Below are 15,713 nucleotides of genomic sequence, written 5' to 3'. Positions count from 1 at the left end.
GCAACATGTATCTTTGACATCAACGATTTGTCTTTAACCTTTATTTACTCCTCTGCTGCTCAGTCATAATCTTGCAGAGAACATACATTCAATTCACACCTCTCTGGCAGAAGCAGAGATCCACATTTTAGGAAGCATTTTCAGAATTCACTGCACCATTGGAGACCATTCTGCCTATCATACCAGTGCTGGCCCTCTGAAAGATGTATTAGATTAGATTCCCTACAGTGTGGAAACAGGCCCTTCGGTCCAACCCACACCAACCCTCCGAAAAGTAACCCACCCAAACCCATTTCCCTCTGACTAATGCACCTAATACTATGGGCAATTTAGCAAGTCCTATTCACCTGACGTGCACATCTTTGGATTGTGGGAGGAAACTGGAGCAAACCCACACAGACCCGGGGAGAATGTGCAAACTTCACACAGCCAATCGCCCGAGGCTGGAATCGAACCTGGGACCGTGGTGTTGTGAGGCAGCAGTGCTAACCACTAAGCCACCGTGTTCCGCTTAGTATTCTGCTCCTGCCTTTCCCTCAATACCTATACTGGTTTGAAAAAGATTTATCCATTTCCTTTTCAATGACTATTCGACATTTTGTTTCCATCATGGTTTCTGGTCAACTGATCCACACCCTAAAAACCTGCACACAACGAAAAATAAATTCCCTTCATCTTTAATTGATGTCCCGATTTGTTGTTCAGTGGAAGTACTTATTGCTGATTTACTTCATCAAGAGCTTCCATAACATTGATCACTTCCACCAGAAGGGAATGAGTTTCATTCTAATTTTGTTTAAACCTCTCATTGTTGCTCCATTGCAGTAAGGTACTCTGCCTCCTCTCCACTGCCTTCACGTTCATTATAAAATGGGGCTGTCAAAATAGCGCCACTGACTGATGGCTTAAACGGACTGGCTCTGAATTTCAGACCTTTCCCCATTTTTACACCCAGCTGCCCGTTTGGAGCACCTGGCTGGTCAATATGGAAATTTGTCCCGAATTGGTACACATCCTGCCCAGGAGTCAATGACGATCAAACAGAAAAGGGGTCAGACAACGTGAATTGATGCCGGAGACAAGCAATGACAAATTTTTGTTTTTAGCAAAGATACCAATTTATTTGCAATATTGTTGCGGTGCAGAGGAGACTAGTCAGCCCATCATGCTTGCACCAGAATTTTCTGCCGTCGCCATTAATGTGGGAGCTTCAAATGTGTCTCTAACTGCATTTCAAAAGATAATCAAATCATGCAGTCAAATCTGTTCAATTGTTACTCCCCCCCCCCCCAAGGTAGGGTTTATTTACTTTTTACCTTGAACAGTAATTTGAATGATTTCTGAATCTTCCGGCTCTGTCTTCACTTTTTTCATTGTTGACAGATCAATGGAGGCACCTGTGGGTGGAAGTGGAAGAGGAAATTGATCATCAGAAAGCCATTAGCTTTGTGGGCAGCATGCTCACAAACGGGTGAACAAACTCGCTGGTACAGGACGCCATGCTTTGCCACAGAATGTGTCTCATATCATTCTTTCAAGGGACGTATGTTTAAGAATCAGCTGCATTTAGAGCCAGAGAGTTACTGTGGAGTTACTGAAGCTGCAATGTTTAGACAACAATCAACGATGGTTTCACAGCCACCATTGCTGAGACTCATTTCATATTTATAAATTTATGATTTACAAATTGAATTTAAGTTTCACCAACAGCCATGGTGGGATTTGAACCCTTGTCCCCAAAGCATTAGTTTAGGCTGTGGGCTAACTAGCCAAATGACATAGCCACAATGCCATCATCTCTGCGACTCGTGGTTCCTTCCCAGTGACTTGTCACAGCTGCCTAAGTGAGGAAATGAGCCAGGCACAAGCTGGGAGGGAGAGAGGGAAGAAAAGGCAAGAGGATTTAAAAGTCTCCCTCTTGTACATCTGCCAGAAGCCCACTAGTCACCCTGAATTACTTGTGGATCCTAGGATTAGACTTTTGCCTTCCTTCTACCCTGGAAGTTGCCAGAAAAATTGAAACAAGTAGCTGAAACGATCACTAAACTGCTCCTTCCAGCAAACCCCATCATGGACTTTCCTCAAGTTACTCCAACTTCTAATAAGACCATAAGCTACAGAAGGAGAAGATGGCCATTCAGCCCATTGAGTCTGCTCCACCATAAAAACAGTGCAAAAAAGTACTCCGTTTTCAAGCATGAGTCAATAGCGAGTTTTGAGACAATAGGACTCCAGAATATAATATCAATCTTCCCCCTCCCACCTGTCAAATCTCCCCCGGTAAGCAATTTCCCCAAATGGTGTTGTAAGGTCCTATTCCTATTGATTGCACCTATCACCTATGTCAGATTTGATCTTTTGATAACCTTAACCTCTCTTTCAGTAGATGATAGAATTGAATAGATACCACATTGGGTATGGCTCACCAATGTACTATTGCCTGGAAAGGCTAATTTCTATTAAGCTCTCAGCCTAAGGCTGTTATTACACTGATGTTCCTTAGATCTAGCACTTTCAGACTCAATTAAACAAACTTCAAGCCAGCAATGCCACATTTTAGCATACAGATAGGAATTACTAGGGTGTTATTATTAAAATCCTGTGTTTAATGCCCTGTCCTAAAAGTAGTAGAGTGATCAATACGTGTAAAAGGTGTTCGGTATGCTTGCCTTTATTGGTCAGTACATTGAGTATAGGAGTTGGGAAACATGTCGCAGCTGTACAGAACATTAGGCCACCTTTGGAATACTTCATTCATTAATGGTCTCCTTACAAGAGGAAAGATGTTGTGAAACTTGAAAGGGTCCAGAAAAGAATTACAAGGATGTTGCCAGGGTTGGAGGATTGGAGCTATAGGGAGAGGCTGAATGGGTTGGTGCTATTTTTCCTAGAGTGTCAGGGGCTGAGGGGTGATCTTATACAGGCTTATAAAATCATGAGGAGCAGGGATAGGATAAATAGACAAGGTCTTTTCCCAAAGTCCAAAACTAGAGAGGAAAGTTTAGGGTGAGACAGGAAAGATTTAACAGGGACCCAAGAGGCAACTTTTTCCACGCAGAGGGTGGCGCATGTATGGAATGAGCTGCCACAGGAAGTGGTGGAAACTGGTACAATTGCAACATTTAAAAGGAATCTGGATAGGCATATGAATAGGAAGGGTTTAGAGGCATATGGGCCAAGTGCTGGCAAATGGGACTAGATTAATTTAGGATATCTGGTTGGCATGGACAAGTTGGACTGAAGGGTCTGTTTCTGTGCTGTACACCTCTTTGATTCTAAATGAACTCATGTTAAATTAACAAAAAGAGAAGGAACGAGTTAGTTGTTTGAAGAACATTATCATGTGCAATGCCAATATCACTAAAAGATTTTATTGACCATTAAAAGAAAGATCTTGAAACAAAACCACAGCAAAGGAAATGCAACTTGTTTTTGTATATTTAAAAATACAGAATGAGTAACAATGTATCCTTAGCTGCAGACACTTCATAGTGAGAAACAGCACCACTAAAACAGGGAGGGGCCGTTTTCCTGCACCAGTCTGGCCTCGAGGATGCTCCTGTTTTTGCAGTAAGTGTCAGAGGCTGGGAATTCCGTGGCAGGTAACTTACCTCCAGTTTCCCCAAAGCCTGCCTGCTTTTTACCAGACATACAACAGTAATACTATCTATTTGTATGCAGGGGTGTATCTCCACATTGACATTATCCAGAACAAAGCAGCCCACTTAATAGGCACCCCATTCATCACCTTCACCATTCACTCTCTTCACCACAGACGCACAGTATCAGTTGCGTGCACCATCTACAAGATGGACCGCAACAACTCGCCAAGACTCCTTCAACAGCACCCTACAAATGTGTGACCTCTACCAACTAGAATTGGACCAAGGGATAGAAGACACATAGGAGCATCAGCCCCTGCACAGTCTCCTCCAAGCCACACACCACCCAGACCTGGAAACATATTGCTGTTCCTTTACCATATATACTTGAGTAATTGTCAATCTCATGTAAAAGTTGACCCCCTATTTTTGGCCAATAATCTGGAATTTTCCATGTATCTTGTGTAAAAGTCGACCCTAGTTTTCACAGATCAACATTACTGAGTCAGTGTGCCGGCCGTCACGTTCCCGCTCCAGCTTTCCAGTCTGCCAGTTGTTCTGCTCCACTCCCAGTCTTCCGGTCCGCTATCTGTTGTGTTCCACTCTGGGTTTTCAGAATTACCATAAATCATTTTCTTTCCTTTGTTTAGAGAAAATTTGGGCTTCTGCTAAAGGTACAGTATGAATTTCGACAGGCATGAGTTCCAGCCCCTCAAAAGCAGTATCCATGTAATAGTCGACCCCATAAATTTAACCTTAAAAAGTAGTCAAAACTATTTGACTATTAATCGAGTATATATGATATATTGCCGTTCCTTTAAATGCCAGAGCCAAAATTCTGGAATTACCTTCCTGACAGCATTGTGGGGATTATCGACTGCCCAAGACAACAACGGCTCATCACTATCTCCTGAAGGTGAATTCTGAAGGGACGAGTGACAAATGCTGGCCTAGCCAGCTATGCCCACATCCATGAACAAATTTAAAAAGAGTAGGTGGCTGTGTGTTGGGACAGGAATTTGCTCTCATTCTGGGGCTCTCCTAACCTCGGCACTTCCAATACACTTTAATTTAAGAACAATTCAATCTCGACTGGAACATGCAGAAACAGAAACACTTGCAAATAACTTTTAAAAACTTCTTGGAAGACCGGACTTGCAACTTTCAAACAGAGGGTAAAACAGAAACGAGTTACTCACCCGTTTCACCTTCTTTCATCTTCACTGACCTGATAAGGAAAAAAAAAACACTTTTCAAATTCCAAAATGTCACTATAGAGGGTATGAGTTCATAGATGAAATAAGCAGCTAGAATTTGTCCGTGTGACGAAGATTGGATAGGGTCTGCACCATCTTCATAGTAAGCACCAGATTATATTTCTAACAATTAGACCACTTAAAACAGCACAGAAATATACCATTCAGCATAATTCACCCACTCTGGTCTCCTCCACACCATTTACTTCATCTCATTCTTTCAACATTTCTTTCTCTAATGCACTTTTCTAATTTCCTTCTGAAAAAAAAAATCCATAAAATTTGGCTCAACAACTTTTTGGGGTAAAGTTCCATATTTAGCTGAGTCAGGAAATTCCTCTTCATATCCCTATTGGATTTATTAGTACAGAGGAACCTCGATTATCCGGCATTCGATTATCCGAATTTCGGATTATCCGGACAAGGTCGTAAGATCCAGATGCTTGGCTAAACTGTGTTATCCGGCATTCAATTATCTGAACATTCAATCATCTAAACAAAATACTCCTCGCCCTAGGCATTCAGATAATCAAGGTTACTCTGTAAATACCCTAACATTTTTATCCTAGTCTTGAATTCTCCCATTAGCGGAACTCTCTTTTTGACTCTTCTGCTCAACCTATTCGTAATTACATGAACTTCAATCAGAGATCCTCTAGTCCTTTTCAAAAGATTTCCCCACTTGTCCAATGCTTGCTCTGGTACAGAATCAGTAAAGCCTGTCTGTGTTAGAGTAAAAATGGTACCCAGCGCTGATGGTTGTGGAACATGGACTGCAGCGGTTTGAGAAGGCAGCTCACCACCAACTCCTCCAGGGCAATAAAGGATGGGCAATAAATGCTGACCCAGCCAGTGACACCCACAATCTATGAATGAAAAAAAAAACTGCAGGGGGTGCAATCATACAACATTAAAGGGAACATATAACAGTTAAATAATTGGAGGCCCATCACAAAACTGATTGCGAATTATGTGAACGTGGTGGGAATAATGTGGAGGAGGTGACGCTGCAGATAGTTTCTACCTCTCCATCCATTTAGCCTCAATCCAAGAGGTGTTAGATCTCATTGAAGGGGGAAGAGAGAGGGGCATGTGTTAAAGAGAAACCCTTCAATAGGAGATCCCATCAGTGTTTCTGTTGTTTTCAGGAAAAAAATTGTTATCAAGCATATTAGGATTCTGTTTTCCGTTCAAACATTTTTTGGTGCAATGTGGGATCACAGGCTGAGACAGCCCAAAAGAGATGATTTGCCCCTTCATTCCTATTCTATCCAATCAGGCTCACTCTCCAACTCCGTCCCCATTGTTTTCCCTTCAGTGATATTCAACGGCCATTTCAAAGTTATTAAGTACCATCCTTTCAGACAACATATTCCAGATTGCATGTCTTTGCTCTGCAAAATGAAACATTCACGTTGCCTTTAGTCCTTCTGCCAATTACCCGAAAACATTTTTTTTTGGGCACCAATCCTACTGCCGTTGGAAACGTATTCTCCTGAATTATATGAAAAAAACAGTGCCTGATTTTAAATACCTCTGTCAAATCTCCTCTGAACCTTCTATGCGACTTAGAGAACAACCTCAATGTTCCCATTCTCTTCACTTAACTGCTCTGCTTAATCCCCTGTTTACGTCAGGCATCAGAGCTTCCAACGGTATCATAGAAATTGTAGAATCCCTACGATGTGAAAACAAGCCATTTGGCCCAACATGTCTATACTAACCCTCCGAAGAGTATCCCACCCAGACCCATTCCCCCTACCCTGTTACTCTACATTTCCCATGACTAATGCACCTAACCTACACATCCCTGAACACTATTGGCAATTTAGCATGGCCAGTTCACCTGACCTGCACATCTTTGGACTGTGGGAGGACACCGGAGCACCCGGAGGAAACCCACGCAGACACAGGGAGAATGTGCAAACTGCACACAGTCAGTCACCTGAGGCTGGAATCGAACCCGGGTCCCTGTCACTGTGAGGCACCAGTGCTAACCACTGAGCCACTGTGCTGTATCTTCTGTTTGCTGTACTCGCCCCTGAAATTTTCAAGGTGAAAACACTTTTCACAATCAGTTACTGAAATCTGATAGTGGTATAGTTGGGGAAATGGAATCTTGGACCTGAATGGACAGGCCTAGAAATGGGGACTATCTTTAACTTATCCAATTGAAGGACTGTGAAATTACCAGGGCAGGACCCAAGGAGGAAATACACATTAGAGTGGATAATTCAATTTCGAATCAGCAACAGAAAAAGAAAAAAACTGATTATTTTTCTATTCTGTCTTTGCGCTTGACTAAAGGTATTTTTAAAAAACGTTCACATAACAATTGAAAAAGGCAACAATTAATACTCTACTGAAGGAGATTTTACCTACAATTGTTTGAAAGGGTAATTTCTAGTTCTAGAAAGGTTAATTGGCAATAATTAACACTTAGCATGTGGTTAATAGGATGTTTATGCTGGAGATAACAAACCTTTATATTCTGTGGTGAGTCTAGTCCCAATCTACCAAGTAAATTAAGCACCTACACTGCATTCAGTGTATTTCCATTGTGAGGTTTTCATTAGGCTAATGATGAAGAGGCAAAACTTGGATAAATCCAACTGTCCAAAAGTTGCTAATCACGCGTTTGCAGAAACAATGCGTTATTTATCTACAAATAACAGCAAGCACCAGTACTATCACCATTGTATTAAGACTGTAACCTCCACAACATACTGGACGAAAAGATTTGAATTGAAGGAGGGTTGACCATGTGTTTGGTACATCTCCCTTCTCTATTGGGAGGGGAAAAAATAGTCCAATAATTGTGCATTATGTTAGTTGCCTTGGCACCAAACCAGATGGCGACGCATTCAGATGGGAATAAATTACCAGGCTGTGTGCGTTTAGAAGGAAAATTGGGACAGGGAGTTTACTTAAAGCTTGAACGGTCTTGCTTTGACAGAAACAGGCAATTAATATGCAGACAAATTGCTGTGTTTACATTCACTAGGAAGTTTTTTTTGTCAGAGATGCATTAGAAATGCGAAGGAAAGGTTTTTTTTCTGGGTGGGGCAGGCAACTTGGGGATGAGCAACAGGCAGAAATCCAAAATGATTCTAAACCAAGTATTCACCAAGCACTTTCTCAAAGATTCCTTTCATTCCGGCATGAATGGCTGGGTGCTACTGGAGAAAGGCTATGCCAGGTTTGCATTAGTACAGACCACTGTGTACAAGCATCTGCCCTTTCACTGAGAAGTTGGGGCCAGGTATCACAGTTGTTCTCAGAAGCTTGGGCTGTGAGAGGGGTTAACAATCAGAGCCCCAATCCCTCTTCATTATTCAATAACCCTCAGCATGAATGCACAGTGAGATCAGAATTGAACTCTTCTCCAACTGAAGACAATTCTCATATATGAGCACCAGCAACTTGGGTAAAATACTAGAGCCTGTTAACCAGCCCCCTTTGGTTGGGCTACTAGTCACATTAGTGAAGTAGTAATCCAGAGATTCTGACTGATATTCCCAAGAATATGAGCTCGAATCCTAACATAAGAAGCTGAATTCAATTTCAGAATTGGATGGCATGGTGGTTCAGAGATTAGCACTGCTGCCTCACAGCACCAGGGACCCAGGTTCGATCCCAGCATTGGGTGACTGTGGTGGAGTTTGTACATTTTCCCCGTGTGCGCGCGGGTGTCCTGCGGGCGCTCTGGTTTCCTTCCATGGTCCAAAGATGTGCAGGTTAGATGAATTGGCAGTACTAAATTGCCCATAGTGTTCAGAGATGTGTAGGTTAAGTGCATCAGTCAGGGGTTAAACGTAGAGGAATGGGTTCGGGTGGATTACTCTTTGGAGGGTCTGTATGGACTTGTTGGGCCGAAGGGCCTATTTCCACACTGTAGGGATTCCATGATTAAATTTGGAAATAACCAGTTAGTGTCAGTAAAAATGAACAGAAACCCATAAGGTATATTCAGGTCTTTTAGGAGAAGAAAGCTGCTGTTCCGGCTGGTCTAGTCTATCCATGATTACAGTCCCACACCAATCTGACACAACCCTGTGCAGTGCTCCAGCACCTCGTCACACTGGAAGGCCACTATCACTTCCTCAGGACAGCAGGAAATGGATAATAACATCTGGTACTGCCCCTAATATCCACACTGTGAGAAGAAATGAACATATATTCAAGAAATAGAAGGCACCGTCTTCATTTTTGCTATGCCAGGAATTATTCTGGGAACACTATGAACAAAGGACATACTATGTAGTCTGGGGAAAAAACAAAATCTTTGCGATTTTGAACCAAAAGCAGAGAAACTTTTCAGCAAACTTAACTTCAGCGCTTGCTCCTGATTAAAGCCATTAGCTAGAACCAAAGAATCAAAAGGTGCTTGTGGAGCAGTGGTAGCGTCCCTACCTCTGTACCAAGAGGACTTGGTTCAGGTTCGACCTGCTCCAGAGGTATGTGATAACATCTCAGAACAGGTTGATTAGAAAAATAGATTACTTTTTTTTTAGAAAGGCCAAAGAATCAAGAACACTTGTAGCAGAGTGGTAGTGTCTCTGCCTCTGGGCCAGGAGGTCTGGGCACAAGACCAACCAGCGTCAGAGGTGAGTAATAACATCTTTGAACAACTATCTATAAATTGGCTAATGTGTTATAAAAAGTCTTTGTGACCAGTGGTGTGCCATAAGGATTGGCGCTGGGTTCACTGCTTTTCATCATCTATATAAATGATTTGGAATGTGAACATAGGACGAGGTATAGTTAGTAAGTTTGAAGATGACACCAAAATTGGACATGTAGTGGACAGCAAAGGCGGCTACCTCAGAGGACAATAGGATCTTGATCAGATAGGCCAATGGACCAAAGATTGGCAAGTGGAGTTTAATTTAGACAAATGTGAGGTGCTGCACTTTTGAAAGGCAAATCAGGGCAAGACTTACACACTTTATGGTAAGGTCCTGGGGACTGTTGGAGTTCAGGTTGACAGTTCCTTGAAAGTGGAGTCTCAGGGAGAAGAAAGTGTTTAGTATGCTTTCCTTTATTGGTCAGAGTATTGAGTATAGGAGTTGGGAGGTCATGTGAATATACAGGACATTGGTTAGGCCACTTCTGGAATATTGTGTGCAATTCTGGTCTCCTTCCTATCGGAAGGATGTTGTGAAACTTGAAAGGGTTCAGAAAAGATTTAAAGGATGTTGCCAGGGTTGGAGGATTTGAGCTATAGGGAGAGGCTGAATTGGCTGAGGCTGTTTTCCCTGGGCTGAGGGGTGACCTTAATAGAGGTTTATAAAATCATGAGGGGCATGGATAGGTAAATAGACAAAGTCTTTTCCCTGGGTTTGGGGAGCCCAGAACTAAAGGGCATGGGTTTAGAGTGAAAGGGGAAAGATTTCAAAAGGGAGCTAAGGGGCAACTTTTTCACGCAAAGGGTGGTGCGTGTATGGAAGGAGCTGCCAGAGGAAATGGTGGAGGCTGGTACAATTACAACTTTTAAAAGGCATCGGGATGGGTATATGAATAGTAAGGGTTTAGAGGGATATGGGCCAAGTGCTGACAAATGGGACTAGATTACTTTAGGATATCTGGGCAGCATGGATGAGTTGGACCGAAGGGTCTGGTTCTATACAGTTCATTTCTATGATTCTATAACTATTGATATCACAATTTATGCAGCCAAAGGGAAGGAACAACTGAATCCTGACCTTTGTCTAATTAATCAAGTCGTCTATTAGAGCTTCTTACACATCTCAGTGAAATGTTACCTTGAGAAAGCATTGAATGATTGTATTTGTAGGCATCAATGGTTCTGCCTCATTTTAGATGAGACTTCTTTGTTAATAAAATAATTAAAGCCATTCTTAACTTCAGCTAAATCAGAATGTTTCTGTGTAAGTTTAATGACTAACTGGGGAGAAAATAGGGCCCCTCAAAGATCAGCAAGGTGGCCTTTGTGTGGAGCCGAAAGAGAAGGGGGAGATACTAAATGAGTATTTTGCATCAGTGTTAATTGTGGAGAGGGACATGGAAGATACAGAGTGTAGGGAAATGGATGGTGACATCTTGAAAAATGTCCATATTACAGAAGAGGAAGTGCTGGATATCTTGAAGTGCATAAAGTGGATAAATCCCCAGGACCTGATCAGGTGTACCCAAGAACTCTGTGGGAAGATAGGGAAGTGATTGCTGGGCCCCTTGCTGATATTATTGTATTAATGATAATCACAGCTGAGGTGCCAGAAGACTGGAGGTTGGCTAACGTGGTGCCACTATTGAACAAAGATGGTAAAGACAAGCCAGGGAACTATAGACTGGTGAGCCTGACGTCAATGGTGGGCAAGTTGTTACATGTATTTGGAAAGGCAAGGACTGATTAGAGATAGTCAACATGGCTTTGTGTGTGGGAAATCATATCTCACGAACTTGATTAAGTTTTTTGAAGAAGTAACAAAGAGGATTGATGAGGGCAGAGCGGTGGATGTGATCTGTATGGACTTCGGTAAGGCGTTCGACAAGGTTCCTATGGCAGATTAGTTAACAAGGTTAGATCTCATGGAATACAGAATCAACTAGCCATTTGGATACAGAACTGGCTCAAAGGTAGAAGACAGAGGGTGGTGGTGAAAGGTTGTCTTTCAGACTGGAGCCTGTGACCAGTGGATTGCCACAAGGATTGGTGCTGGGTCCACTACTTTTCATCATTTACATAAATGATTTGGATGTGAGCATAAGAGGTACAGTTAGTAAGTTCACAGATGACACCAAAATTGGAGGTGTAGTGGACAGCGAAGAAGGTTAGCTCAGATTATAACAGGATCTTGATCAGATGGGCCAATGGGCTGATGAGTGGCAGATGGAGTTTAATTCAGATAAATGCGAGGTGCTGCATTTTGGGAAAGCAAATCTTAGCAGGACCTATACACTTAATAGTAAGGTCCTAGGGAGTGTTGCTTAACAGAGAGACCTTGGAGTGCGGGTTCATAGCTCCTTGAAAGTGGAGTCGTAGGTAGATAGGATAGTGAAGAAGGTGTTTGGTATGTTTTCCTTTATTGGTCAGAGTATTGAGTACAGGAGTTGGGAAGACATGTTGCGGCTGTAAAGAACATTGGTTCGGCCACTTTTGGAATATTGCGTGCAATTCTGGTCTCCTTCCTATTGGAAGGATGTTGTGAAACTTGAAAGGGTTCAGAAAAGATTTAAAGAATGTTGCCAGGGTTGGAGGATTTAAGCTATGGGGAGAGACTGAATAGGCTGGGGCTGTTTTCCCTGGAGAGTCAGAGGCTGAGGGGTGACCTTATAGAGGTTTATAACATCATGAGGGGCATGGATAGGGTGATTAGTCAAGGTCTTTTCAGCACGGTGGGGGAGTCCAAAAGTAGAGGGCATAGGTTTAAGATGAGAGAGGAAAGATTTAAAAGGAACCCAAAGGGCAACCTATTCACGCAGGGGGTGTTGCGTGTATGGAATGAGCTGCCAGATGAAGTGGCTGAGGCTGGTACAATTACAATATTTAAAAAACAGCTGGATGGGTATATGAACAGGAAAGGTTTAAAGTGATATGGGCCAAGTGCTGGCAAATGGGACTGGATTACTTTCGGACATCTAGTCAGCATGGATGCGTTGGACTAAAGGGTCTGTTTCTGTGCTGTACAGATCCATGATTCTATGTACAGACATTCAATTCACAGACACTTAAGTGTCTGGACTAATATGAAGGTATTAGATGACAGCAGAGTAGCACGTTTTCAATAGCATGTCATGCTTCAAACAATCTCAGGGTAAGGAGGAGCATGAGATTGATATATCCTTAGGTCAGATAATACCATGTAGTGACAATATCATGAGCATTTCTCATGAGATAGAACATGACAAAAAGGTAGAGTGGTACCTTTTAAATCCATGTCACAAATAGATAGCCTGCTTGTGGAGAGATATGTGTGACACTTTACCTATAATTGTAAAGCTAATCTTATTAAAAGCTGTACTGCAAATGTGGCCATTACCAAGCTGTACTGCAACCTTGGACCTTGGGATAAACTCATCACTCAACAAAGCCAGCTCATGCTGAGACTCAGATGGACCATGCTCATGTTAATAGGATTTTGATGAATTATAGAAACATATTATAGAATCCCTACAATCGTGCATCTGAAAGGAATCCTCAATCATTAACTGCCTGGTAGGAATAATGGGATCACAGAGTTTTGTCAAATAAAGTAATGTTAGGTTGATGGAATTTTGTGTTCAATGTCATATTTCACTACACTTCAGCTGGTTAACACTATGGTCTTTTTGTGATTTGTTGGCTTGGTTAAGCATCATATAATTTGGATTGCACTTTTTCAGATAGTCCGGAGGTGAACTAATTCAGGCAGTTTTATAACTCTCTCAAATATGCATGGCAGATTCAATCTTTTGCTATGAGCTTGCTATAGAGCAGGAAAGATTGATTTGATCATCTTTAAACTCATGAAGAGTAGATACTGAAATTGCCCGTAGTGTTAGCTGAAGGGGTAAATGTAGGAGAATGGTCTGGGTGGATTGCTCTTTGGAGGGTCGCTCTTCGGAGGGTCGGTGTGGACTTGTTGGGCCGAAGGGCCTGTTTCCACACTGTAAGTAATCTAATCTAATCTAAATATTACTTGTATACTGTACTAAAGTTAATATTCATCTGTGATAAGTCACATCTTTGTGGAAAATTATTTCCGCAACTCTTAATATTTTGTACCAATTTTAAAGTGCTATAAGTGTGAAAAAATATCGATAGTAGCCTATAAAGGTAATTTTGTTTAGTACAGAGTGCACTTTCGAAACCATTGAGTTGTTGTGAGAGATTGGAGGCAGTTGCTAGACCTGAAAATAGACCATTTATGACACAGGAGACCATTCTGCTGACCATGTCTTTGCTAGCCATGTCTAATACTCAGCCTAATCCCATTTCCAACCCTTGCTCTTTGTGTACCTGAAGGGTGCAGCATTGAATGCAGATCTAAGATTTAATGAAAAATGTTGAGAGTTTCTGCCTCTGCCACCCTATCAGGCAGTGAATTCCTGATCCTCCCCCATGCTCTGGGCGAAAAAGAAACCTCCTCGCACTCCACCTTTTAACCCCCTACCATGAATTTAAATCATGCCTCCGAGCTATTGACCTCTCTATTCTTCCTGTCCATTTTACACAGGCTCTTCAATTTTAAACACCTCAGATAAATCTTCAGACTTATCTCTTGCAAGGAAAGTAACTCTCATCTCTTCCAACTTTTTTTAAAGCTGAAATTCTCACTTTCTAGCAACACTCCCACAAATATCCTCAGCATGTGCTGCAGTCCTGTCACATCCATCTGTAACATGATAACCAAAACTGGCCTAACTCATCTTTTATGCAGTTCTCGCATAGCTTCCTTTACCTTATTTCTCTGTTCAGACTAATATAAGAAAGTATTACACTTTCCTTCTTAAGTGCATTATACACATGCCCTGGGGCACAAGTTAGCTTGATGGCTTAGCACAGGTTCAGGAAAATCTCCAAGTGCGCGGGTTCAATTTCTGTTCTGGCTGAGGCAGCCTGCTCCCCCTATCCCTGTGAAAGACATTGAAACCACCCACCAACAAAACTTGCCAAGAAAAAACAACTCATGATAAAGCACCAGCAGACAATCCTTTCTCTGGGGCAGACCACACATAAACTACTACCTGTTTTGCTACCTTCAGGGTTCTGCAGTCACATATTCAAAAGGTCCTGCTGTTTCTCTGCAATTCTCAGGATCCCACTGTTTATTGTGCATGTCACTGTCATGTTTGCCTTTCCCAAAGACATTAACTCTCACTTCTGCAAATTGCCACTTTTCTGCCTACTTGACCAGTCCATTGATACCTCCCAGGAGAAAGTGAGGACAGCAGATGCAGCAGACCAGAGTCGAGCGTGCCCTCAGATGCTGCCTGACCTGCTGTGCTTTTCCAGCAACACAATCTCGACATTGATAACTCCCGACAATCATTAGCTTTCTTCCTCATTATCAACCACAAAATCAATTTTTGCATCATTGGCAATTTTTTTTTTCCTGAGTTTAAGGCTCAGATTTTTAACCTAAAATCAAGTCATTGCACTCTGTGGAACCCCACTACAAATAACCAAGTCAAGAAACATGCACTGAACAAAACCTTTTGCTTCCATTTAACTTATTTTGGATCCAACCCTTGTCATTTACCACTGGATCTCATGTTTTGGGCTTGTCCTCCATGGACCGCCTTGCCAAAAGTCTTTCTAAAATCCATGCTACCCTCATTAATGTAAAACCTTCAAGCAGGTTAGTTAAACAGCACCTACCCTTCACAAATCTGTGCTTTGCTAAACTGTGTCTCTCGAAATGACAGTTTGACGTGTCCTTAGAGGTTTTTCCAATGGTTTTGTGCAGTACTGAGATTAGGCTGACTGACCTTTAATTACACAAAAGATCTCTTCCTCCCTTTTAAGCCACAGCATTACATTAACAGCACTGTGCCTGTAGCCAGAAAGAATTGTGCAACGATGGTCAGGGTCTGTTCTTTCCTCTCTTGTTCATCTCATCAGCTTGGAATTCATGTAATCCAGGCCTGGCAATTTATTCACTCTCAAGGATGCTAACCTCTTTATCCTCCATTCAATATTTCACACTCTTCATCCTGAATGCCTGTGTTGCTCCCTTCTTAGAAATATAGAAAAAAAACAGCGCAGTACAGGCTCTTTGGCCCTCGATGTTGCGCCGATCCAAGCCCACCTAACCTATACTAACCCACTATCCTCCATATACCTATCCAATGCCCGCTTAAATGCCCATAAAGAGGGAGAGTCCACCACTGCTGCTGGCAGGGCATTCCA

At 42.2% G+C, this 15,713-nt stretch overlaps 1 protein-coding gene across 7 annotated transcripts in view; it reads right to left on the bottom strand.

Moving 5' to 3' along the window:
• gtf2ird1 (GTF2I repeat domain containing 1) overlaps nt 1–15,713 on the bottom strand; it is a 210,664-nt gene that overhangs the window by 78,470 nt on the left and 116,481 nt on the right. For all 7 annotated transcript variants that reach the window (XM_043718738.1, XM_043718735.1, XM_043718734.1 and 4 more), the window contains 2 exons: nt 4,802–4,830; nt 1,317–1,397 (listed from right to left, as the gene is read on the bottom strand). In XM_043718738.1, coding sequence (XP_043574673.1) covers nt 1,317–1,397; nt 4,802–4,830 — 110 coding nt within the window. The remainder of the gene's footprint in view (nt 1–1,316; nt 1,398–4,801; nt 4,831–15,713) is intronic.

This window comes from Chiloscyllium plagiosum, chromosome 28 (assembly GCF_004010195.1).
Source record: "Chiloscyllium plagiosum isolate BGI_BamShark_2017 chromosome 28, ASM401019v2, whole genome shotgun sequence".
In the NCBI taxonomy this organism is placed as follows: Eukaryota; Metazoa; Chordata; class Chondrichthyes; order Orectolobiformes; family Hemiscylliidae; genus Chiloscyllium; species Chiloscyllium plagiosum.
This window is presented reverse-complemented; position numbering and strand designations above follow the sequence as displayed.